This window comes from Sylvia atricapilla, chromosome 16, assembly GCF_009819655.1.
Source record: "Sylvia atricapilla isolate bSylAtr1 chromosome 16, bSylAtr1.pri, whole genome shotgun sequence".
In the NCBI taxonomy this organism is placed as follows: domain Eukaryota; kingdom Metazoa; phylum Chordata; class Aves; order Passeriformes; family Sylviidae; genus Sylvia; species Sylvia atricapilla.
The window spans coordinates 14,604,260-14,628,889 of NC_089155.1; the positions used below are offsets into that span (position 1 = coordinate 14,604,260).

At 48.2% G+C, this 24,630-nt stretch overlaps 1 protein-coding gene and 1 long non-coding RNA gene across 2 annotated transcripts; both read right to left on the reverse strand.

The window, feature by feature from the left end:
• Window positions 1–1,311: 1,311 nt before the first annotated feature.
• On the reverse strand, window positions 1,312–2,610 carry LOC136368327 (uncharacterized). The gene is made up of 2 exons (XR_010744829.1): window positions 1,734–2,610; window positions 1,312–1,626 (listed from the first exon to the last, which is right to left on the reverse strand). It is a non-coding gene; the product is annotated as an uncharacterized lncRNA (long non-coding RNA).
• Window positions 2,611–4,403: 1,793 nt separating this feature from the next.
• Window positions 4,404–23,452, reverse strand: SLC9A8 (solute carrier family 9 member A8). Its single transcript, XM_066331008.1, has 16 exons — window positions 23,416–23,452; window positions 22,549–22,727; window positions 22,151–22,231; window positions 17,707–17,765; window positions 15,157–15,240; window positions 14,134–14,235; window positions 13,291–13,325; window positions 12,584–12,727; window positions 11,245–11,383; window positions 9,985–10,090; window positions 9,721–9,837; window positions 8,907–8,989; window positions 7,592–7,703; window positions 6,998–7,218; window positions 5,798–5,944; window positions 4,404–4,578 (listed from the first exon to the last, which is right to left on the reverse strand). Exons 1-16 carry the CDS (start codon window positions 23,421–23,423, stop codon window positions 4,447–4,449), a joined length of 1,749 nt encoding a protein of 582 aa, XP_066187105.1. The 5' UTR covers window positions 23,424–23,452; the 3' UTR covers window positions 4,404–4,446.
• Between the last annotated feature and the right edge of the window lie 1,178 nt (window positions 23,453–24,630).

Here is a 24,630-nt window from a genome sequence, read left to right on the forward strand (position 1 = left end):
GGCTCACCTGGGACAGGGAACAGGGAACGGCTCACCTGGGACAGGGACAGGGAACGGCTCACCTGAGACAGGAACGGCTCACTTGGGACAGGAACGGCTCACCTGGGACAGGAACGGCTCACCTGGGACAGGGAACAGGGAACGGCTCACCTGGGACAGGGACATGGAACGGCTCACCTGAGACAGGAACGGCTCACTTGGGACAGGAATGGCTCACCTGGGACAGGAACGGCTCACCTGGGACAGGGAACAGGGAACGGCATCACCTGGGACAGGGACAGGGAACGGCTCACCTGGGACAGGAACGGCTCACCTGAGACAGGAACGGCTCACCTGGGACAGGAACGGCTCACCTGGGACAGGGAACAGGGAACGGCTCACCTGGGACAGGAACTGCTCACCTGGGACAGGAACGGCTCACCTGGGACAGGAACGGCTCACCTGGGACAGGGACAGCCTCACCTGGCGGCAGGTGCGGCAGGATGGAGCCTGGGCACTGGGAACAGCAGCAGGACAGAGGCATTGTGCTGATGCCGTAATTTCTAACTTTGCTGTGTTTCAGGTTCTGTGGTGCCCAGGATGAGCTCTGAGCTCAGTGTCACTCAGCTCTGCACACAGCAGGGACACAAAAGAAAACCTTCTCCTGCTGCACACCAAGGACACCTGGGACAAGTCTTCAGGCCCAAAAGCACAAACAAGGGTGGGCTGAAGAAGGAAAACAAGAAGGAAGCTCACAACTCAAAGCTGCAAGTGGACAATTAAACCCCAATGTGCAAATGGACCAAAACTTGTAAAAGTGTGAGACCTCGTGACCGGCCGTCCATTTTGTGTCCATTTTGTGACCATTTGGGGTCCATTTTGTCACCATTTTGGGTCCATTTTGTGACCATTTGGGGCCTACCTTGGGTGTAGCCTTGGCCAGGCCTGTCCTGCCCAAAGCTTTCCCCAAAGGCCTTTCAATAAATGTCCACATTATTCTCTCAGCTCTGTCCAGTCCGTTCCAGGTCACCAGTGCCACCCCTGGTGTCGCAGCAGCTCCATCACTGAACGCTGAGGAGGAGCTCTCGGGGACCTCCCAGCAGCTCCTGGGTGTAAAGCTCAAGGTGAGCAATGCAGCAGCAGTGATGATGGGTAACTGAAGTTTAATTCAGCCTGCTGGGGTCTCCCAGGGTGACAAAAGCCAACTGTCACACAGACCCTGCACAGCTGTGTGTGTCCCAGCTCCGGGGCAAGCAGAGGCCCTTTCCACAGGCAGGGAAAGGGCAGCAGGGAACAGGATGTGGTATTTTGAAAAACTGCTCAGACAACAGGTTCAGGATTCTGAATACATTCTTGAACTTTTATTCTCTCAGTAGGTAAGCAGTGGATTAAAAAACTCAGTAGCAAAACCAGACCAAAACTAAGTCTCACATCTTCAAAACAAACGTGCATTTGCATGTCAGATTCGAGTGCTGAACTGTAATTCACATCCTGGCAGTGGATATGCAAATAACCAAGGAGGAATTTGGCAGTGGGAGCAAACTGCTGCATGTGTCACCATGGCAAACGTGCAACAAACACGTTCAGGTGTTGGCAACGTGAGCAAACACTGGGCCATGGAGAACAACTGCAGTGAGACCACGGACTCTGAAACAGTGTAAGCAGAAGAGAAAAATGGGACAGCTTAATGGAAGCTGTTTGGCACTTCCCAGCAGAGGCTGCCTCAGCCACGTGCAGTATTAATCCTTCTGGACCTGGATTAGATGTTGTAGGCTCTTCCTCCTCATGTACATGCTGCTTTTGCTTCCACTGAAGCTTAAGAATTCCACTGGTGAATTCTGGAGTGTTAGGGACACTTCGTAAATTAGGGAAAACAGAAGCTGCTCTTTTCTAAGATTTGCAGCCAAAGTGCCAGCAAGGAGCAACTGCCAATTACAGAAATCCAACTGCAAGTGGCTTTAGCCAGAGGAAAGAAACTACAATTTTAAACACAGTTCTGTGCTGGCATGAGCCCCCACTTCCCAAAACCATGGTATAATCAGTAGTGCGGATTAGATCCCTTAGTATAAAACCAAAAAATCCCATAAAACAGAAATCAAACATTTCTTAAGTCACAAAACTACATTTTCAGAGGTGATTCCCTGTATGTGCAACATCTGCTCTTGCCAAGGTACGCATCTTTTCTGGGTTCAAAATGTGCAAATTCCATAAATTATACATTTCTTCCAGTCAGATTCCCTTACTCATGTTGAAACAAATTCACAGTATAAACTGTCAAGACTCTTCATGCTGTGAATGAACGTATTTTTGTATATATATATATATATGCATATAAAAGGTAAAGTGCAATTTTCTGGTTTTCAGAGCCACCCAAGGGCCCTGTACTGCAGCGTGTGGTGGCAGCAGGTTTTGGGACAGGAGGAAGTTCCCCCCAATGAACAATGTCATCATTTCATGGCAGATGGTTCTGCTTTCCAACGGGCTGCACGGAGTTTGCCATGCAGTGAACAAAAGGGTCTTCCTTCAGCCCACCCAGTGTGTGACCCTTGAGGGTTTCCCTTCCTCAAGAGCTGTGGGGTTCACCCAGCCAGGAGCACAATGTGGGAACGTGGGAGTTTCCCCTGGCTCAGCCCTGGGTGGGAGCTCAGCCTTAGGAAGGAGCTCAGCCCTGGGAAGGGGCTCAGCCCTGGGTGGGAGCTCAGCCCTGGGAAGGGGCTCAGCCTTAGGAAGGGGCTCAGCCCTGGGAAGGGGCTCAGCCCTGGGTGGGAGCTCAGCCCTGGGAAGGAGCTCAGCCCTGGGAAGGGGCTCAGCCCTGGAAAGGAGCTCAGCCCTGGGAAGGAGCTCAGCCCTGGAAAGGGGAGCTCAGCCCTGGGTGGGAGCTCAGCCCTGGGAAGGGGCTCAGCCCTGGGAAGGAGCTCAGCCCTGGGAAGGAGCTCAGCCCTGGGAAGGGGCTCAGCCCTGGGTGGGAGCTCAGCCCTGGGAAGGAGCTCAGCCCTGGGAAGGGGCTCAGCCCTGGGAAGGGGCTCAGCCCTGGGAAGGAGCTCAGCCCTGGGAAGCAGCTCAGCCCTGGGTGGGAGCTCAGCCCTGGAAAGGGGAGCTCAGCCCTGGGAAGGAGCTCAGCCCTGGGTGGGGGCTCAGCCCTGGGTGGGGGCTCAGCCCTGGGAAGGGGCTCAGCCCTGGGAAGGAGCTCAGCCCTGGGAAGGGGCTCAGCCCTGGGTGGGAGCTCAGCCCTGGGAAGGAGCTCAGCCCTGGGAAGGAGCTCAGCCCTGGGAAGGAGCTCAGCCCTGGGTGGGAGCTCATCCCTGGGAAGGAGCTCAGCCCTGGGAAGGGGAGCTCAGCCCTGGGTGGGAGCTCAGCCCTGGGTGGGAGCTCAGCCCTGGGAAGGAGCTCAGCCCTGGGTGGGTGGGAGCTCAGCCCTGGGAAGGGGCTCAGCCTTAGGATGGGAGCTCAGCTCTGGGAAGGAGCTCAGCCCTGGGAAGGAGCTCAGCCCTGGGTGGGAGCTCAGCCTTAGGAAGGAGCTCAGCCCTGGGAAGGAGCTCAGCCCTGGGAAGGAGCTCAGCCTTAGGAAGGAGCTCAGCCCTGGGAAGGAGCTCAGCCCTGGGAAGGAGCTCAGCCCTGGGAAGGAGCTCAGCCCTGGGTGGGAGCTCAGCCTTAGGAAGGAGCTCAGCCCTGGGAAGGAGCTCAGCCCTGGGAAGGAGCTCAGCCCTGGGAAGGAGCTCAGCCCTGGGAAGGGGCTCAGCCCTGGGAAGGGGCTCAGCCCTGGGTGGGAGCTCAGCCCTGGGAAGGAGCTCAGCCCTGGGAAGGAGCTCAGCCTTAGGATGGGAGCTCAGCTCTGGGAGGGAGCTCAGCCCTGGGAAGGGGCTCAGCCCTGGGAAGGGGCTCAGCCCTGGGTGGGAGCTCAGCCCTGGGAAGGAGCTCAGCCCTGGGAAGGAGCTCAGCCTTAGGATGGGAGCTCAGCTCTGGGAAGGGGAGCTCAGCCCTGGGTGGGAGCTCAGCCCTGGGAAGGAGCTCAGCCCTGGGTGGGAGCTCAGCCCTGGGAAGGGGCTCAGCCTTAGGAAGGAGCTCAGCCCTGGGAAGGAGCTCAGCCCTGGGAAGGAGCTCAGCCCTGGGAAGGGGCTCAGCCCTGGGAAGGAGCTCAGCCCTGGGAAGGAGCTCAGCCCTGGGTGGGAGCTCAGCCCTGGGAAGGGGCTCAGCCTTAGGAAGGAGCTCAGCCCTGGGAAGGAGCTCAGCCCTGGGAAGGGGCTCAGCCCTGGGAAGGAGCTCAGCCCTGTGTGGGTGGGAGCTCAGCCCTGGGAAGGAGCTCAGCCCTGGGAAGGAGCTCATCCCTGGGAAGGAGCTCAGCCCTGTGTGGGTGGGAGCTCAGCCCTGGGAAGGGGCTCAGCCCTGGGAAGGGGCTCAGCCCTGGGAAGGAGCTCAGCCCTGGGAAGGAGCTCAGCCCTGGGAAGGGGCTCAGCCCTGGGAAGGGGCTCAGCGTGCCCCAGCCCCACTCTGCTGCAGCAGCTCCTGCTCGTCGTCCTCGGAGCCCGAGGGGCCCTGCCGCACCTCCTCGTACCACTTGTTGGTCAGGGTCTTCATCTGGATGCGCCCGTCGTGCAGGTCCTGGGGCAAACAGAGCACTGTGTCTGTCACCTGCTGCGCTGTGTCACCTGTGTCAGGCCACAGCAGGCCACAGCAGGACACTCTCCTCAGGAAATGATCTGCTCCTGCTCTCGGGGTGGCCCCAGCCCTTCTGCTTCCCAACAGAAAATATTTACCAGGTAATTATTGTAGTAATTATTGCAGTAATTATTGCTACAGGTGACACTTCTGATGACGGGTATTTTTACCTGTGTTCTCTAGACAGTCCTGCTCTGTGCGTTTCAACAATCCCAATGCTGTCTGAAAGGCCTGGCTTTGACTCTCCTCCTGTTCCCAGGGACACTGGGAAGCCTGTGGCCTGCCCTGGTGATTCACATGCTTATTTTTCCAGCCTTTGGTTGCAATCTGGATGGCAGCCCGTGCTTCTGGCTACCAAATACGGATCAGATGCTTACTTTGGTTTCTTGATTCCTTTCTGGTTTTGCAATAAATGACTTTAGTTTTTGTAGGAAAGTGCTGAAAGGGTACTTTTGAAAAGTACAAAACAAGAGGAAAAACACTACTTTTGAGCAGGCTAGGAAGATGGAATGTGCACTTACACAAAATTATGAACTGCACAGCCAAAATGCCTCCATGGGAAATTTGAAAAACAGTGAGTTCTGTGGCTAAGGAGCCTCAGATTTCTGAAGCATGGCAGTGAATGAGGGACAGTATTTACACCTTGGGGCCACTCAGTGTTAAGTTACTGTCAGGTGTTGTTTTGCATTTACAGCCTCAGAGCCTTGCTCTCTGGAAAGTGAAGGGTGCAATGCTGGTGCCTGTTTCCAAGATAGAAACTGCACTCTGCAGCAACATCACAGCTCCAGAAGTCACAGGACCACTGACAGCAAGAGGCAGGAACTGTCTGTGACAGCACTTTAAAAACTCTGCCTGAGTGGCAGCAGCTTTTTCCAGCAGCAGCAGCAGTGACTCCTGATGCCCTTTATGGCTCTCTGCACAATTAAAGGGCAGCTCAGCACATCCATACAACAAGTTTAACTGGGGTAGCTCTGAGATGCTCATTTAATCCAACTTACAGAGCAGCTGCTCATTACAGCTGCTCTCCCTGTGCATGAGCAATACACAGATGTCCCACTGTCCCTACCCAAGTCGTGAGGCTGCACCATCAGCCCTGTGTGGCACTGAGCACAACAACCAACTCCACCAGCTTCTCTTCTGCAAGAAAATAAGACAGACTTACTTCTTGTGTGAGTCTCCTGGTGAAGAAAGGATTCAAGTACTCGACATCGAGCCGCATGAAGCCTTTGAGGTTCTGGCGTTTTATGTACTGGGCTTCATACTCCTCCTCTGTGAGCTCAGACAAATGCTCAGATTCTATGGTGTTTCCCTAGAAAAATCACACAGACAGGAATAACCTGGGAGAAGTGGCAGTCATCCCACCACCTTCAGCCCCTGCTCTGTGGTCTCCCTCATCACATCCAGTTGCCATGCTGGAACAACATGGAAATGATCCCATCCCAGCCGTGCAGGGCTCAGGGCTGTATCAGCCTGTTCAGCTGTCCCTCTGCTTCCCTTCCCATGCTGAAAGGGAAAAGACCTCAAATGTTCCACGTTTTGTATTGTCCCTATTGCTGAGAACAGGTTTTCTCTGGTGAGCTGGACAATGTTTTCACCCAGCAAGCAGCACTGCTGTCATTGTCCCACTGACAACCAGCCCTGTCAAACACACCCTGCCCCTGCCCTCTTCCTGCACTTCCTTGTGTGGACACTGCAAGCAAATTCTAAAGGCTACAATCCACCTCATGCGAAGAAAAAATGTTCTTAAGATCCTCCAGAACAATACCCTGCATATGCTCTTCAACGTTTTAGAGAAAAACAGGCAAAAAAATCTCCTGTAATACTTTTTATTCTCCAGTCTTCTGCACAAGAGATTTCAGAGTGGTTTTGGCTTTGTCAGATCTTTTGCTTTTCCAGAAATTGCTTTAAAATAAAGCCCAGTCAGAGGCAGGCTATTGTTACACCTTCTCATGACCTTTGCATTTTTCAAAATACTTTCCATCTGCCTTTTGTGAGTAATTTCCATCTCACACTGCACCAACTACTTTCTCTCTCTATATGACTCAATCCTCTATCACCTGCTTTATGCTTTTCCAGGCGTTACTTTAATTTATAGAGATCGACTTGTAATTGGATTGAATTAAGAGACTGTTTCTCCTCCCCTTGTCCAAACATGCATTTTGCATAAATACTAACCAAACTCTGTCTTTGGGATACTTAAAAATTATATTGCATAGCTTTGTCCTACTACCTTTTTTCTACTGCCTTCATCTCACTTTTTAGTAAAAAATCAATCACGTACTAGTCTTGAAAAATGTTTAAACTGAAAAAAAAAAAAAAAATGAAAGCCCAGTGATCCTGTCAGCAAAGTCCCCACACAAACCATCTTCTCTGTCTTGCTGAGATTGACGTCCTTCTTGTTCCTCTTGCGTGGCTTGGAGTCCTCGATGTCCACGAGCCTGATGAGGGGCATGGTGCCCCCTCCCAGCAGCAGGATGGTGAAGAGCACGATGATGATGGTGGTGGTGCCGATGAGCTGCCGCTTCTCGATGGGCTCCAGGCCCAGGTGGAGGCTGAGGGCGTAGGGAATGGCCCCACGGAGTCCTCAGGGAGAGAACAGGGCACCAAGGGACAGTCAGACAGCAGCAACGCCTGAGTCGACTGCAATTCTCCACCTCCCAAGGGACTGTTACAGCCCGTGGCACACCCTTAAAACCACCCTGAAACAATTTCCCACACTGCTGTTCAAACTGCTGGGCCTGGAGAGACAAGCAGCCTCTCTGCACAAAAGCTCTCCAGCACAAAGAGGAAAGTTACATTTCTCTGCACTTGCGTTTCAGAACAGTGCAAGTGTTCAGTTGAGCTTTGCTCAACCAGTGAAAAAAACCAGTTCCTTCTAGAGTGAGGAATGAGACACAATGAAAGAGATAAACCAGGGCTTTTTTTCCAGTTCTCAGTATTTTAAGCTGTAACTTACCACTAAACCACATGATAAACATCATTTTGGGAGTGATTTTATGATCACGGAAAAAGTTGAGTAGGTAGGAAAGTGGAAAGATATTCACTGCTCTACCAAACAGAACCAGCACCTGAAAAACAGAAACAAAAGCAAGAGACCCTTTGATGTGCTACATCCACAAGGCCCCAGTTGCAGCTGGTTTTACAGGGGAAGGTGAATATGCTCTTTTTGCTCACAGGCAGGTGTGCTGCTCATGAACAGGGAAACCCCTCAGCACAGGGCATTGTGGAATCTTACTCCTGAAACATTTTGTCTGCTTAACTGAAGCTAAATCAGACCTGTCACTGATGGAGACCAGGCTGCTTTACTTATAGTAAATAAATGGAACCCAGGAGGCATTCCAGGGAGACCAAGAATTACTTTGGGTAAAAGTGCTCCTCAGTTCAGCTCCTTTAATCACTCCCTTGGTGCAGCAGCCAAGAGGCAATAAGGTATTTCTATTGTCTCCCTGTGGCTCAGTTGCTCAGAAAGGCCAGGAGCCAAACAAACAGCACGTCAGCCTGTTTCTCAACACTTCCCTGGGTATGGCTATAAAACACACTCCACGCTGAAGCAACACTTGGAGAGCAGAAAAGAACAAAAAGGGGACTATTGATATAGTGGCAAACAATTAACAACCACAGTGAAAACTTTAACTCAGAAAAAGGCAAGGTTTTCCCAGAGCATTGTTTTTAAGCTCCACTACAAACAGACCTTGGTAAGGTAAATATCCTAGAATTAGTCAGCAGGATCCTTGAAGGGCTGTGCTGTTTTCCTTTGTGAATCACCCCAAAATTACACAATTTGCATGATGCCTGAGAGGGCAATGCTACCCAGAAGGAAGTGTCACACCTTAGATACACATTAGATAGGGAAGTTGTGTGACTGCAGGCAGAGCAGTTCCCTGTGCTGATATCCCTATCTGGGGAAGCTGCAGATAACAACCCTCCCCTGAACCACACACTCAGTGGGGCAGTGTGCATTGCTGTACACAGCTGGAAAGGGATCCACACTGCCCTCACTGCAAAAGGGAACGCACTTCTCGTGCTGATATTAAACCTTTATAATGGCAACAGATGGCAGGCCCCTTGTGAAACATAATTCACAGAGTCACTGCATTAGGCATGCTGAAACGGGTTTGAAGACAAAGAATTAGGAGAGGAAACAGACAATTTTTAATAAAAACCTGCAAATCTTAACAATTATTCTAAAATCTTTTTAACTGTAAGGTGTTTCCCCCTTCCCCAATACCAAAAATGCATCTAAAAAGATACAGAAGAAAGTAAATACCTACTATGCACCAGATGACAAAGGACATTTCAAACTTGTGAGGAAAACTAAAAATTGACAGGCCAAGAAATGCAAAAACACATGTTTCTGAAAAAGAGAAATCACATATTAAATAAACAATTCTAGAAAACCTTTTCTACTCCTGTTATTAATTACCACATAGAATAGTACATAAAATGGGAGTTCCTGACCAAACCCTGGAGAGCTGCTGGTGCTCACTAAGGAAGTGAAGTTCACTTTGCAGCAAAGCCACTCCCTGATCATACTGCATCCTCCTGCAAACAATTCAGAATTCATTCATGGCAGCCCCCAGCAATCAGGGATGTTTGGGATGCAGGAACATGTCATTTCTTCAAAGGTTTGGTTTGGAAAAGGAACTGGAATGGCTCTAGGCCTCTGAGCTGCTTGTACCACTACTTCCAAAAACCTCCAGATGTGACGTTACTGTTTTTGCAAGTAGCTTTTTATATAAAAAACATTAATAAAAAATACCACTCAAGTCCTAGAACTAAAAACAGACCAGAGGAACACACGAGTCAGAGATCTCTATTTGCCATCAATCTCATGGCAGATCTTAGCAGCAGCCTGCAGGATGAGAGAGAGATTTACTGCATGTTTTATGCAGTGTGGCAGGAAAGGTGACTTTTGAGTCCCTTCCAGCCTCCACTCTCGGGAATTCTCCTCTTAAAGACAAGCAGCATTGACACACAGATGCCTGGATGCAAATTCACACCTCTGCTGCTCCCAACAGCATCACTGCTCCACGGGAATGGAATTTTAAACTATTAATACTAGATTTAATAGCAGGCAGCACCTACCACACATGAAAGCAACAGTTCTGAGTGTCTGCTGCATCAGGATCTGTGTCACTGGGGACAGGTTGTGGTGTGTGTAGTGAGACATCACGATGCCAGAGAAGAGGATTGCCATGATACCTGTGGGCAAGAACAGCAGAAGACTCTGCAAGGATTTACTGTGAGAGCCTCCAGAGTCATCCCCTCACAGGGCAAAACCTGTTCCTACAGCAGTGTAAATATTTTAACATATCCAACAGTGTGATCAGAGCTCCTTCTGCTGCTCACCTGAGAGTGAGATCCCTTCTGCAAGGCCGTAGGGAAGGTAAGCAAAGATAATCATCATCCCAAATTCTAGGGAAGGTGTCTTCCTTAAATCAATGTGCTTCAGCACGTACACACGGAAATGTTATGGAAAAAGTAAATTAAAAAATAAATACATACTTTGATGTGTTAATTCCATTACAAGACAGTGATTATGCTCAATGTACTTCTCTACTGAATAGCCAATAAAATCTATATATTGGCCTTCAACTCAGGTATGGAAAGATTAGAAATTTCTCACGTGAGGAACGTTCCTTACAGAAGCTGCTGCTGGTATAAGTGTGTCAGAAGACAGAGCTAGAGACAAGAAAAGATCTCCTACTGATGTGCCTCTACAATCCTGATAACAACAGGTAAATCAAATACTTTTGAGGCACAGGTAACTTTAAAGGAAAAGCTGCTTTTCTCTTTGACTTAATATAATTTAGATATGACTCAAAGAAGTGTTAAACATCTGTCTCCCTCTTTTTGTTGTGATGTACAGAATAATTTCAAAGTTTGCTGAATCAGGCTGATGAACCAAAAGCAGAAATACCTCTGTATTTAATCAAACATTCTGTTTCTGCTGTTCACAAAGTGTTCACAAACAGGGTCCCAGCTGACACGAGTAACTGCAGCACAGCCCAAAGCTCAGACAGTGAGGCCAGAACCAGCACTGAACAAGCCCAAAAAGTAACAAAGGTGTCTGGACCACAGCAAAGAGCCTTGCTGATCTCAGCAGAGCAGCCCCTGGGGTGTTGAGTAACCACTTCATGGAAGTGGAAGAGGCAAAATGCAAGCCAGGGTAAATCCCCACAGAGCAGTGGCTGCACTCAGCTGCCTGCACATGATCCACAGGGACAAACGAGCTGGGCTCACTCAAAAGGCCCCTGGGAAAAGCAGCTTTTTTTTTTTCTTTTTAATTAACTGTTTTATGCATGTAAAAAAGAAGCCATATGCTTGTTAAAATGGATTGGTATTGAAATGGAATTAATATATTTTGAATTTACAAAACAATTACCATATCTTATAACACTCCAATGCACATAAGCTATTATACAACATTTCAGACCTTAATTATGTTCATAAAAATTTGATGCCACTTTTAATACACATCCGTGCACACTAACATAAAACCAAAATAATGTCTAGTAAGAAATATCCTCTAAGAAATGCTGGAGAAAATGGGAAGAAAATACTACCAGAATGTTGCAGTGTATACATACAAGAACTAAAAAAGGATATTAATGCAGAAATAAGACCAGTAAGTGTGCCAAGTGCTGCAGAGCCAAAGAACATCTTGAGAAAGTATCCCAGGGCCTGGAGAAAGGTTTGCCATCCACTTACATCTGACATATTTTCCCTTGTCAAACCTTCTGCTGTGCTAGATACAATTAAAAGAGAAATAAAAAGAAATGGTTATACATTCTAAGCCTGGATCCAAAAATATCAAACGTCTTTTGAGCATAACAACAAAAAAAGACTCCCATTTCTTTGTTGCTACCACTCTTAAAAGGCTTTTACTGTGATATATATAACAAGAGAAATGTCAAAAGACGTTAACTCAAGCCTTAGTGTAATCCCCAAAGGGAAACCTAATTCTGCTAAAAATCCAGCACTGCTCCTCTGAAGAACCCCAGAATGGCGTAAATAGGCTGTGGTGATGCCCAGCATTTCAAAACAATGTTCAGACTTTGAAAAGGAAAAGAAAACACATTTTACAGTGGTAAAAACTCATGTGATCCTCTGAGAAGAACAAATGAACAGGAAGAACTCTCATCAAATATTTAGGTGTGGATGAGAGACAAGAAGGTCACTGAAGGAAAACAAAGCAGCTCTTAACAGGAAAGGGAAGGAACCTCTTTGAATTTCAGCAGTGTATTTCATGGAAATTCTGTGCAAAGAACACACAGATTATAATTTGTGTTTCCTTTGGCTGCTTTTAGCCCTCATAATCTTCCCTGAAAGCACCATAACTGTAATAAAAGCAATTAATTCATTAGAAAATTACTCTGACTTCACTACCTGCTTGGTACGGCTGCTCCTTCTATACATTCACAGTCATATCCATAGGCTTCAGCAATAACATGAAGAATATATCTATCCATTTTTTACTCTTTCAGCCCCAAAGAACTCTCAAAGGCAAAAGTTAAGGACACTGGATGTTCCTCTTTCCCATGGCAGCCCCAGCATAAACACAACCCCAGTGCATGGCTGGTGCTGCACTCCTCCCCAGCCACAGTGGCACAGGGACAGAGCAGCTCTGGGAAGGTGAATATCTGAATGTTTCTGTGCCTGACAGGTGACATGAGGGGCTCCTGCTGCCAGGACCCTCAGATGGCAAGAGAGCTGATAACGGATGGAATGAGAAAGCAATCAGTTATCCAGGGTTAATGAGATAAGGCACTGGGTAATGAGGAAACCATTCACTGTCTTCTGCCTGTGCAGTGCATTTGCTTTTTACACAGCAGCACCACACGAGATTCAGCTTTGCTCCAGACATACAGGATTTGTTCCAAATGAAGGTGGAAGAATTCTGTCTATCCAACAGAAAACAACACAGTTACTGTTTCCATACACTTACTTGGTCAGGACAATGGAGACTGCATCGTTGAGAATGCTTTCTCCAAACACCAACATGTTAAGCACAGGATCCACATTAAGGGCATTGAAAATGGCAATAGTAGCCACAGGGTCAACGGCAGATATTAAAGAGCCGAACGCAAAACTGGGAGAACACAAAAGAGGAAACTAGATCAAAGAAAAACACCTCCCCAGCAGCTGACATGAACAGTAACAAAGCCCATTTGTGTTACAGTTTCTCCACTGTGATAAGTTGTACTCTCTTTCCAGTCCTAAGAACCTGGCCACTGGCCAAGCCCTTCAAACAATCCACATTATTGATCCTGAAAAAGTTATTCTGTCCTTTAAGAGAGATTTGGACAAGGAAGGCATACCCTTATCACATATATTAATAATACAAACCAATCAAAGTTTACAAATCTTAACATTTGGTTAAAATACCCAGAATCTGTCTAAAGAAACCACTGAGCACAGGACAGAACAGACTAGAAGGCAACAGTGGAATATAATACACTTCTATTTGGAAACAAGGGCATAATAAATAGGGTCTAGAAGTGTTCCACTTATTTCTTAGTTTCATATACAATGTTGAATCTCAGCAATCTAAACACTAATCAAAAGAGGTGGCCAATTGTAGTGCATTTCCCACCTGCAGCTATCCCAAAAAACCCTTCATTTCATATACTACACCATTTCCCAAGAGCTTACCTGTCTGTCATGTTGAGTTTATAAATTACATCAGCCTGAAAGAACAGGAAGAACATAATCACAATCAAATGTGGTGTTCTGCTGTTCTCAAAAACCAAACTATTCATCAAATCCTGAGTTCATTACTAAGAAAAATTCACAGTAGTGATGTTACCCAGTTTAACACTGCCCCGTAATCTACTGCTACAGTTCTAATTCTTGGGAATTAGAATTAACCCAAGACCAGGGAACTAGAGCAGTCAGGTGAGTAGAGTACCCAAGACATTCAAAGGAAGAGAAATCTGAGTGGCAAAGAGGAAAGTACAGAATGCTTGGCTACCAAAATGAAGTCTCAGAGAAAAGATAAATATCAGTGTCCACGTGTAAACAATGTGAAACACCAAACCACAGAAGCAAAGAAAACCCCAAACCTAATATTGTAGAGTATAAGATGCTCTAGAGAACACAGGTTTTGGAACAGCCTTGCAACAGGAAGATTGTGGAAGTAAAAAAAAAGTAAAAGTCAAGGTTTAATTGCTTTTCCCAGGGAACATGCTGTGTCACAGAGTGGCTCAGGTTGGAAGGGACCCCTGAGGTCACCTACTCCACCCTTCCTGCCCCACAGGGCCCCCAGAACATTCCCCAGATCGTGTCCAGAGTTTCTGAGGACTTCCAGGGAAAGAGACTCCAGGGGCTCTCCAGCAACAGCCATGGAAGAGGCTGTACAACAGTGCCTTTGTGAGAGCAGGGAACTGCACTTTGTGACCCAGGAATTCACTTTCACTCTATTTGTCTGCTCTTGAAAAATGGACTTTCAAACAACAAGCCAGATAAACTTAAGTCCTTCAAAGCAGTCAGTCTTACCCGGCCCAGGAAATAGATTCCTCCACCTACAATGAAAGCTGATATTGCAGTGCCAAATACTGAGAACAGAATGATGGAGCCAATGTTCTGAAAAAAATTACCCTGGAACACAGGAATAAAATAAGTAAATTAGTAAAAATGGCCTGAAGAAAAACTCATGTTTGGGTTTGCATTTAATTAGACTCTAATTCACAACTGGGTTTCTGGTGATAAAGGCTCAGTTTGGTTCCAGGTACCCCAGGACACACACCCACACCATCTGCCTAGAGAGACTGCAGCCCTCTTGAGGACAGGAGCAATTCCTCTGATTCCCAGCACTGATTCCCAGTCTGGCAGCACAACAAGAACCCAATCCTCAGGCAAACAGCAGCACTTGGACACATTCCCCACTGCCAAAGTGGCAGTCAATCCCTCTGCTGGAGACAGGGCAGGTGAAAAAGGCCTGTTCCCCTCCCAAACCTTCCCAGCTGCCAGGCCACTGCTTGTGATTTTGTATGAAAAGGTGTCCAGTGCTGTAGCAGCCCCTGGGAGCACCATGGGCACTGTTCCCTGCCCCTCCTGCAGCGCAGCTGGAGCACAAGGGCTGCACAAGGGAGCCCCAAACGCCCTCGGGCAGGATGAGAGCTGTGAGAAATGCCCATGGAAACACGGGCCAGAGCCTTACACACACTTTCCTCCCTGGCTGTGGAGTGAGCCCACCTTTCCCACTCCTGATCCCACACCTTCCCACTTCTCCTCCTCCACAGCAGCCCTGGCACAGCTCTGGAGAGGTAAGAAACCTCCCCAGCCAAGGAAAACCTCGCTGTGCTGTACCTGACACCTTGCCAGCACTCAGTTATCAGCAACAAGCTACACTCCCTGCACTCTGGGTTGAAGAGGCTTAAATTTTGCACTCTCAATTCCCTAATGATTAATATAATGGAATTTAATGCAATTATCCTAAGTTTCATGAAGATAACTAAAAGCAGAATCTGTTCCAGACAAAACCTCAACATCCAAAATGAGTATCTGGCAGGGACTGACCTTGTGCAGGGAATATCCAGATTCAAATATAATAGGTGGAAGCAAAAGCAGAAAAAACATATTTGGACGAAACATTTCTTCTTCCTGAAAAAAAAAAAAAAAATATTATCATTTCAGGGATGTCACCATTATTGAAATAACATCAAATCTTCCAAAAGAAAAGCTTTTACTTTCTATTAAAAAATAGTGATGGAAAATGAAACATTCTCCCTTCTTATCTAAAAATAGACGACTGAAGAACAGTAAACTATTCCAGGGCTGCTACTTCTATTGCTCTTTTTCAACCCAGTGATAGAAATCCAGGAGTTACCTATTTAAATTACTGTCTCCAAAAGAGCTGCATAGGAAACAGGTTATTTATGGCAAAGGAAAAATCTTCCTGTTTCCACAAAAGGTATTCTCACTGTATCTGGGAGTCTGGAAACCTGTCAGGACTGCCAAGGAATGGTGACCTCTTGGCCACTGTGTGAACAGAACAGGTTAACTGGGAAACTCTCCACCTGACAAGAAAACCACATCAGCAGCCCCGTGCCCCTGCAGGTGACCGGGCTCAGGTGACACACCACCTGAGGGGCCTGAGGCTGGATTCTTCTCAGCAAATGTCATTCCTGCCTGAGTCGAATGGTACCATTCTGATGGCTCCTTTTTGCCATCACAGTGATATAAATGGAACCCACCATGAGGTAAGATGCTATTTTCTTGTGTCCTCAGTCCTTGTCACTGATCTCATCCCCTGGCTGACACTGCTCACGCTGTGCCCCTGCCTGGCACCCTGGTTTTTCTGCTGGCAGAGTAGGCACAGAAGTAAGTGAGTCCCAGCTGAGGGGGCCAGTGTCTTTACACAGCTGTTGAGTCCCTCCTGTCCCCCAGGACACGTTCAGAGTTGTCACCTCTGCAAGCAGTGATTAACTTGTCCAAACCCAGGGTAAAGAGCTGATGGACTGTCCTAACACCAGCTTTCAAAGCAGAGGTACTCATCCCTTTAAAGTCTCCTTCCTGCCTGTACCAGTGATAATCATCTTAAAGGATTTGGGGGCTTAGGAAACCAAACTCATCCCTTGGACTGCAATGCTCCAGCCCCTGACTGGGCACACACAGTGCTGGCAGCCCAGGGCTGACACTGCTGGGGCACACAACAAAACCCACCCATCTGAGCCACTGCACACACAAAAGCCCCTCAAACCAGAGCTGGGCAGGGAAGTGAGAACAATGGAAAGGGAGGACTGTGTTTGTGCTGCATGGAAGCAGAGGAAAATAACCCAAGAGGACTCTGAGTGTCAGCTGTGCCAGCCAAGAACTGCCAGCAGGTACAAGGTCCCAGTGGTGAACCTGAATGAACACTTAGTAAGGAGGGATCACTGGAAATTACATTACAAAGTTTTCAGGGCAGGAATGTGATCCAAGATTTCCTTTGTACAGGGATATCGCCTGCAGTTATATCTTTCATTTTTTATCCCAAGAGATAAACAGAAGGTAGTTAGTAAATTTAGAACCATTTATAACCACGTAATCAAGTCCATAAGTATTGATTAGAAATTTTCACATCTAAAATTACAACAGCCTATGTTAAAACCAAAGTTTTATTACAGTGAAAGTAACTCAGGTAAGCAAATAATAATGTGATATCTGTGGTCTTTCACCTTGGCTGACAACATGAGCAGGCACAGCTCCCCACTTCCTCCCAAGATGAGACCAACAGCTCCCAGAAAACCCCCCCAATTATCAGCTGTGATCAGTGTTTCTCATGTTTAGAGAACAAGTGCTGAAATCAGAGCATGAAGCTTTCCTTCTCCTTCTTACAGACACGACCTTATTCAGATTATTTTATTTAATCCATAGGAAACTAATTGAAAATGCTGATGTTGTGGGCATTTAACTGATTTTCAATTATAAGGCAAATCCAGTTGACACAAATCATAAACGAGAAAGCACTAACAACTGCAGCCTCCACTGTTTCTAATGACTTCATATGTAAAAATGAAATATTACAACACAACTGTGGAGCTATGTAATTGTTTGAACAAGTATACACAGTACCAGAGTAGTTAGCTGACAAAAAAAGAAGTATAATACGTAGTTCAAAAGCTACATCAGATTGAAAACCTGTGCATTTTAATGCATTTCAACTAAGGAGAAAAACGTCTTCCTTTAGGGCACTAACTGCTAAGAAATACAAAACTGTGAGCTAGAATTAAAATTCACTACTCAGACCAAGACGTTCAGCTGCCTGATAAAAATCCTGTTTAGAACTGGCAATTCAAATCACTGTGACTTCAATCAGTTCACTGATACAATGAATTGTTCAGTGCTGTGAAACAAATCACAGTTTAAATGCTGCAAGATTTTAAACTGAAGCAGGAATAGTGAAGAGTTTATTGCTATGATAATGTGGATGAACAGCAGGAGGCAAAATCCTTGCTTCACTGTAGACTTCAACTCCTGGAGAAACTTCTGCCAGGACTTGCCCTCTAAAACATCAAGTATTACAAAGTCTTTTTCATTAGATTTAGGGACTTTTCTACAATTAAAAATTAATTGTTACAACTATACCTTCCAGTTGGCCAGCTTTTGAGCCTCTATGATTTTTATAAAAGCTCCCATAAGGATACCTAGGAGAGAATAAGAAAACATTCTGAAATAGCCACAAAACACACCACTGAATTTATCAGCTCTCCAAGTTTTAGGAGTGAAAACAAGGCAAAACATAGTGCAGCAAGTCTTTAATTCCTAAACCATGAAAACACTGAGTGGTTTTGGGTTTAATACCCAAACACCCAGTTTCCAACAGGTTACATAACTGCAGAGTTTCCCTGCACAACAGATTGTCTCCTGGGATGTCCCAGCTCCAAACAGACCCACTGAGAGTGTGATGCTCACTGGCTCAGAAAGATAACAGGCTTAACTACTCAAAAACGCTTCTCATCTAAGCTGCACCCAAATGAAATTTCACCTTCCTTGCTGAAGAATCAGGAAGTTATGGCTTAGGCATCTGTGCCTCATGTCACTTCAATATTATTTGCAGTTAAAGCAGCTTAAATGAAATCACTCTTCTCCGCAGAAGTGAATTTTGTTTGAATGAAATCATAGCACTTTCTGGCAATGAAGAAGGCAAAAAACTCTGATCAGGGTGGAGACCCTGTCAGAACTATTTTCCAAATGAACTAAACACTGTTTAAGCCATGTAGAAATAATGTGAATATAGAAGAATTTTATCAAGGCAGCTGCAAATTCGGTGGTTAAAGGTTATTTTACTCTTTCCTCCCACACACATTCAAACAAAAAGACATAAAACTGTAACAAGATTTCTTGAAGAAATCACAAAGATAACTCATCAAGTGTTGTTAATTGTTTTCAAGTAGTTACAGGGGACTTGTCTTTAGCCAGATTTCAGACCTGTGTCTCTGCATAGTTGTGTTTTATTATTTAAACAATGGAGACTTCACAGTCAAACACTGGGACACAGAAGTCAAATACTCCAAATGAAAGGTACAGAGTGTCTGAGAAGCTTTAAGTCTGTTTTCCTGTAACTCAAGTGAAGTGTGCTTTCCTGTAACTCATGAGAGCTCCTCTCAGGCTGTAGCTAACAAAAGAGTCTCACAAACTGAATCACATGGATTACTCCTGATGGATGTGTCACACACACAAAGCCATGAGGCCTAAGCCTTCTTTTGTACAGAGATCTGTGAAGGCATCAGTCCCAGAGGGCAGAAATAACTGTTCCATGAAATGGTTTCTATGGAAAGGAAGAGGAAAACATAAATGAAGGAACATCAAAGTCTGCTGTCCCTTGAAGGACAGAATGCAGATACAGCCACTCACATGCCACACACATTTACAAACTACTCTTCCTTTATTACTACAGGAATGAATGCAGGTTTTGATCAGCTGTTTCTATTAAATCAGGCAGGTCAGTTTTGTCAAGGGGCTAATTAGAAGGGTAAGTCTGTAATCATTAATCTACACCTCACTTTTTTGGAAAATTTTATAGGAATCTTCTTATTGCAACCCACTTTTATTTTTCCTGAGAACATGTTAAAACTCAGTAACAGATCAAAGAGAAAAAAACATTTCTGGAAACTCTTTTTACCCACAAAATTCCAGCAACTTTTAAGGATAAGGATCAAAATCCAGCCTCAGAGAATGCACTCCCACTCTGTCCACCAGAGAGACACACCCTCCAGAACCCATAAACCAGAAATTTCCGAGCAGCTAAGACAATGGGAGGAAAAACACTTGTGAAAATCATATTTCTCTTCTCTGCTGCCACTTTTATTAGCCTTCAATAACTTCCTGAGAGCATTTGCTTAATTTGCAATTCAAAACAGGACACACCTCACTCCTGGCACTGCAGGCAAAACTGGATACTTGCAAGCCAAGCCGTGCTCTGGCAGCTGTGCAGAGCATTGGCAGGAGCAGAGGGTCACTGGGCAGCCCTGAGCTGGCAGCCCCAGTGATCAGATGGGCTGAGAGCACTTCCAGCAGGGCTGAGCCTCTAAACTGGCCACACCAGGCTGAAGTGACACAGTCACCTGTCACCTGGGCTGCCCCTGGGTGTGACTCCCTGCTGGCTCACACCAGTTCCATCTGCTGGGTCGTGTCCCCTCAGACTGCTGTGCTTCACCCCAAAACCCCCCTGAGCACCTTCCTGCATGCCCCAAACCCCACCTGAGCACCTTCCTGCACGGCCCAAACCCCACCTGAGCACCTTCCTGCACGCCCCAAACCCCACCTGAGCACCTTCCTGCACGGCCCAAACCCCACCTGAGCACCTTCCTGCATGCCCCAAACCCCACCTGAGCACCTTCCTGCACGGCCCAAACCCCACCTGAGCACCTTCCTGCACGCCCCAAACCCCACCTGAGCACCTCCCTGCATGCCCCAAACCCCACCTGAGCACCTCCCTGCACGCCCCAAACCCCACCTGAGCACCTCCCTGCACGCCCCAAACCCCACCTGAGCACCTTCCTGCACGCCCCAAACCCCACCTGAGCACCTTCCTGCATGCCCCAAACCCCACCTGAGCACCTTCCTGCACGGCCTCTGAACAGGACACAGAGCTGCAGCACTGCTCCTTCTGACCCACCCTGAGCAGCACCAACAGCCCTGGCAAGAACCTTGAGCAGGATTTTGTTGGGGCTCACAGGAGCACAGCACACACCAATACTAAATCAGACAGCTGAAACCCTGCTCCTGCAGCTGAGATGCCAGTAACAAGGAAAAGAAAGAGGAGAATGTGTGCCTCTGCTGCTCTGCACAGCTCAGCAGGAGCAGGGACACAAACTGGCCCAACACCTCTGCTCTGTGCTGCCCAGGGTACACAGAAAGACAGCAAAGAAAAGCCAAAACCATGCCAGCAACAGCAATCACCACACTGCTGCATTTTATGTTGGGGATTATGTTTAAATTTAGATTAGCTGTTTAACAGCCATGGTGACTAACCTGACCTGAAGCCAAACCAACACCCTGTCCTTGGGTTTTTGTGTACCAAGGGGAGGACACTGAAGGGCCAGCACTGTCCCTCTGGCACCTTCCAGGGAGACACACTCACAAGACATCTCAGCTGTCCATGCAATAATGTAACCAGGGAGGGAAAGAGAAGTGTGTCAACAGTGAACCAAGCACTGGGTGGTTTCTGTGAGGGTGAAAAGTGAGTCAGGATGAGCTGCAGCAGCTCTGATCCCTGTCAGAACCATAAAGGCACAAAAGCCTGATGGATGAGCTGCTATAAAGATGTGTGCACACCCAGCACTGGGATCCTCACCCAACTGTTTGTTTTTTGTTGTCATTGGACAGAAATGCTGAAACTCACACAGGCCCTTGCAAGTGAATGCTGCTCGAAGCTCCAAAACCTGCCCAGTGAGAAACTCAGTGTGGTCTCCAGCAGTACAGTTATCTACACACCCAGGGAGCCAACTGCTGGAAAACATGCTTCTCTTTCTGCCAAGTAACAGCCCTAAGTTCTCCTCAATCTACCCCCGAGATGCAAGAGGAGCCCTGTCCTCCAGGAAGCACATTACTGACAAGCATCAAGAAGCTCTCCTGCTCCAACTGAGAAACTGTGTAAAAATACAGTTCAGAAATATGAGAGAAGGCACCAGCCTAGCCCAAAACCAAACCAATCTACCTGCTCAACCAGTAATATGGTCCTTTGAGCTGACTAGGACTGTAACTAAGCAGCTTTGTCTTCCTGTTGTATTTTTAGAACAACTGTCAGTGAAAGCATCACCAGCTAGAGCAGCAAAAATATTACAGAATCTTCAAGACAAGCCACAGCTGAAAAACTGCTGCTGGGAACATTCAGACCAGGTTCTTTAAACATCAGACAGCATGTAGAGAAAATAATTAACGTATTTAGCCTGATCTGCTCCTTATTTACGCATTTATAGATCAGGAGCAACAGCGTATAAATAAATTAAATTACCCTGACATAAAACTACAGGCTCAGGAATACTCCAGATTTAATCCAAATTAAGTACACACTTGATCTCCATGAAGGGTGACACACTCACAGCTCAAGGCAAAGGAAGAGCTCTTGTCATGGCACTGCTGGGATAGTCAAGGATCTGGCAGTCCAGGTGAGTTTTGGGGATGGCTGCAGTCCCCAGCTGCACTAAAATCCCACACTCAGACATGATTCTGCCAACACCAACATGAACACATGCACCACCTCAAAGGGAAGGCTGGAGCCTCCTGCCCAGGGAGTGCTGCACATCCTGTCACACCCTGAGGATGCAAACTACGGGATAATGCCAAAGCACTCATGTAGTGACACCCCTGTGGGTGTCATTTTCCTGGGCCAGTCTCTGCACGTATGCTCATTTCTTTATTTCTTCAATCAATTTAACTCCATGAATTAGTTGTTTTCTTCTCTGCATCCAGTTTGCTGCACTTTTCTAGTGATGGCTAACACACAACAGTGCATCATCTCCAGTGCACACTACTGACAGTCCCTGGATCAACACAAATCCAAGAGAAAAATGCCATGGTTACTCACCTAAAGAAACAACAGCCACACTCTCTGGTAAAAAATGAAGCCGGTATTCTATCAGTAAATGCACCAATATGATGCAAATAGCTGTGAAAGGGGAAAAAAAAGGAGATTCAGGAGTGCTGGAATAGAATAAAATATGCTTTAAAGTAGTATTTTTAAAATACACATGCAAAGTTCTCCTAATGATTTAGTAGGCTTCACTTTGGCAATAAACCCAGAAGCATCAGTGCAAGCAGTAGCTCCCACCACCACAAATGTTCTAAATCCCTGTGCCTGTGCAAAATCCCACTCCACAGAGAGAACCAGAGGAGGAATAAACCACTGTGATTTTGAGCTGGCCTATGTGCTCGGGCACAGACTACAGTTAACAGAGATTAACACATTTTCAGTTCATCATTCACCTATAACAAGAAGACTAAAAAAGATGGTCATGCCACTAGACTGCTCCTCTTGCTGTGCCTGGACTCCAGTCTGGACTGGAAGGATGGGTTTGGGAGGTGTAGGTGCCACCAGCTTGGTAGTAGCAGCCAGCAGAGTGTGGAGGGTGGCATTGATGACTTCATGGGTGGCATTTGCAGACCTGCCAGGATAATATAATATAATATGTGATTATACTGGATCGACAACAGCCACTATAGACACGCACACATCAGCCAACCACCAGATCACACTGAACTCGTACTGGTGACCAGCTCCTAACGGTGGTGATTTCGAAGCAGTCTCTGATTAGACAAACACTGGAAGTTCACGCTGATGGAGCTGATCACTGCTTCCCGCACCGCAGCGCCCGTCACGCCGCAGCGCAGCCCGGGATGCGGCCAGCCTCTGACACCGAGGGAAGGAGCAGCGCAGCCGGGAGAGCACGGCAACATCCCGGCTGTCAGCCCCAGCGCCGCCGGGAGAGCACGGCAACATCCCGGCTGTCAGCCCCAGCGCCGCCGGGAGAGCACGGCAACATCCCCGCTGTCAGCCCCAGCGCCGCCGGGAGAGCACGGCAACATCCCCGCTGTCAGCCCCAGCGCCGCCGGCCCCGGAGCGCCCGGCCCCAACCGCTCAGCGTAGCGCACCGCCGGCAGGAGCGGCACGGCACGGTACAGCCGTGCCCCGCGGCAGGACCGAGCCTGGCCGGCTCGGCTCGGCTCGGCACGGCACGGCCCGGCACGGCTCGGCTCGGCTCGGCTCGGCTCGCCTCGGCTCGGCCCGGCAACGGCCCGGCAATGGCCCGGCAATGGCCCGCAGCCCCGGGCCGCCCCCCGCCCCACACTCACTCCGCCATCTTGCCGGGCTGACGCTCCCGCGCGCGCCGCCGCTTCCGGCGCTGGGGCGGGCACTTCCGGCCGCGGGAGCGCGCAGCCGGCCGCTGTGGCGGCACGAGGCGGGGGCGCGCGCCCCGGGCACGGCGCTGTTCCCGCGCTGGGAGGCCGCTCGTCGGCGGGGACAGCGACTGCGGCGGTGCCATCGCTCCCTGTCCCCAGAGCCATCACTGCACCCTGTCCCCACAGGAGCCATCGCTCCCTGTCCCCACAGGAACCATCGCTCCCTGTCCCCAGAGCCACCATCGCTCCCTGTCCCAGAGCCACCATCGCTCCCTGTCCCAGAGCCACCGTCACTCCCTGTCCCCTGAACCATCACTGCACCCTGTCCCCACAGGAACCATGGCTCCCTGTCCCCACAGGAACCATCGCTCCCTGTCCCCATAGGAACCATGGCTCCCTGTCCCCAGAGCCATCACTGCACCCTGTCCCCACAGGAACCATCGCTCCCTGTCCCCACAGGAACCATGGCTCCCTGTCCCAGAGGCACACCGATGCCCCGGTGGCACAGGCTGGTTTCCAGGTGCTCTCTCTCACACCTGCCCAGTGTCCTGCGGTGTCACCGCTCCGCGCTGCCCGAGGCGGATCCCGATTTTCCCACCTGACACATCCCCCCTGGCCCATGCCAGGGAACAGCCACAGCCCGGCCCTACGGCACCCAGACCATCAGGCAGCAGGTCACTGCCCCAAAAACAGCGTAAAAATGCACTTGAATTAAAATATCAGTGAGCGATTAATTAGCATTTTTAATCAGCAAATTAAAATAAAGTTTAGACCAGCATTATGTGGTCTAAGTTCAAATGCCCTCCTGGCCCAGGCTGCTGCTGGAGTTGGGTCTCTAAACTCTCGTGTAATTCCTGGAAAATGAGGCTCATTAGAACGTTTCAGCTTACAAAGCCAGGTGAGGATATCCATCCCTCCATCCATCCATCCCTCCATCCATCCATCCATCCATCCATCCATCCCTCCATCCATCCATCCCTCCATCCATCCATCCATCCATCCCTCCATCCATCCATCCATCCATCCATCCATCCATCCATCCATCCATCCATCCCTCCATCCCTCCATCCCTCCATCCCTCCATCCATCCATCCATCCATCCATCCCTCCATCCATCCATCCCTCCCTCCATCCCTCCATCCATCCCTCCATCCATCCATCCCTCCA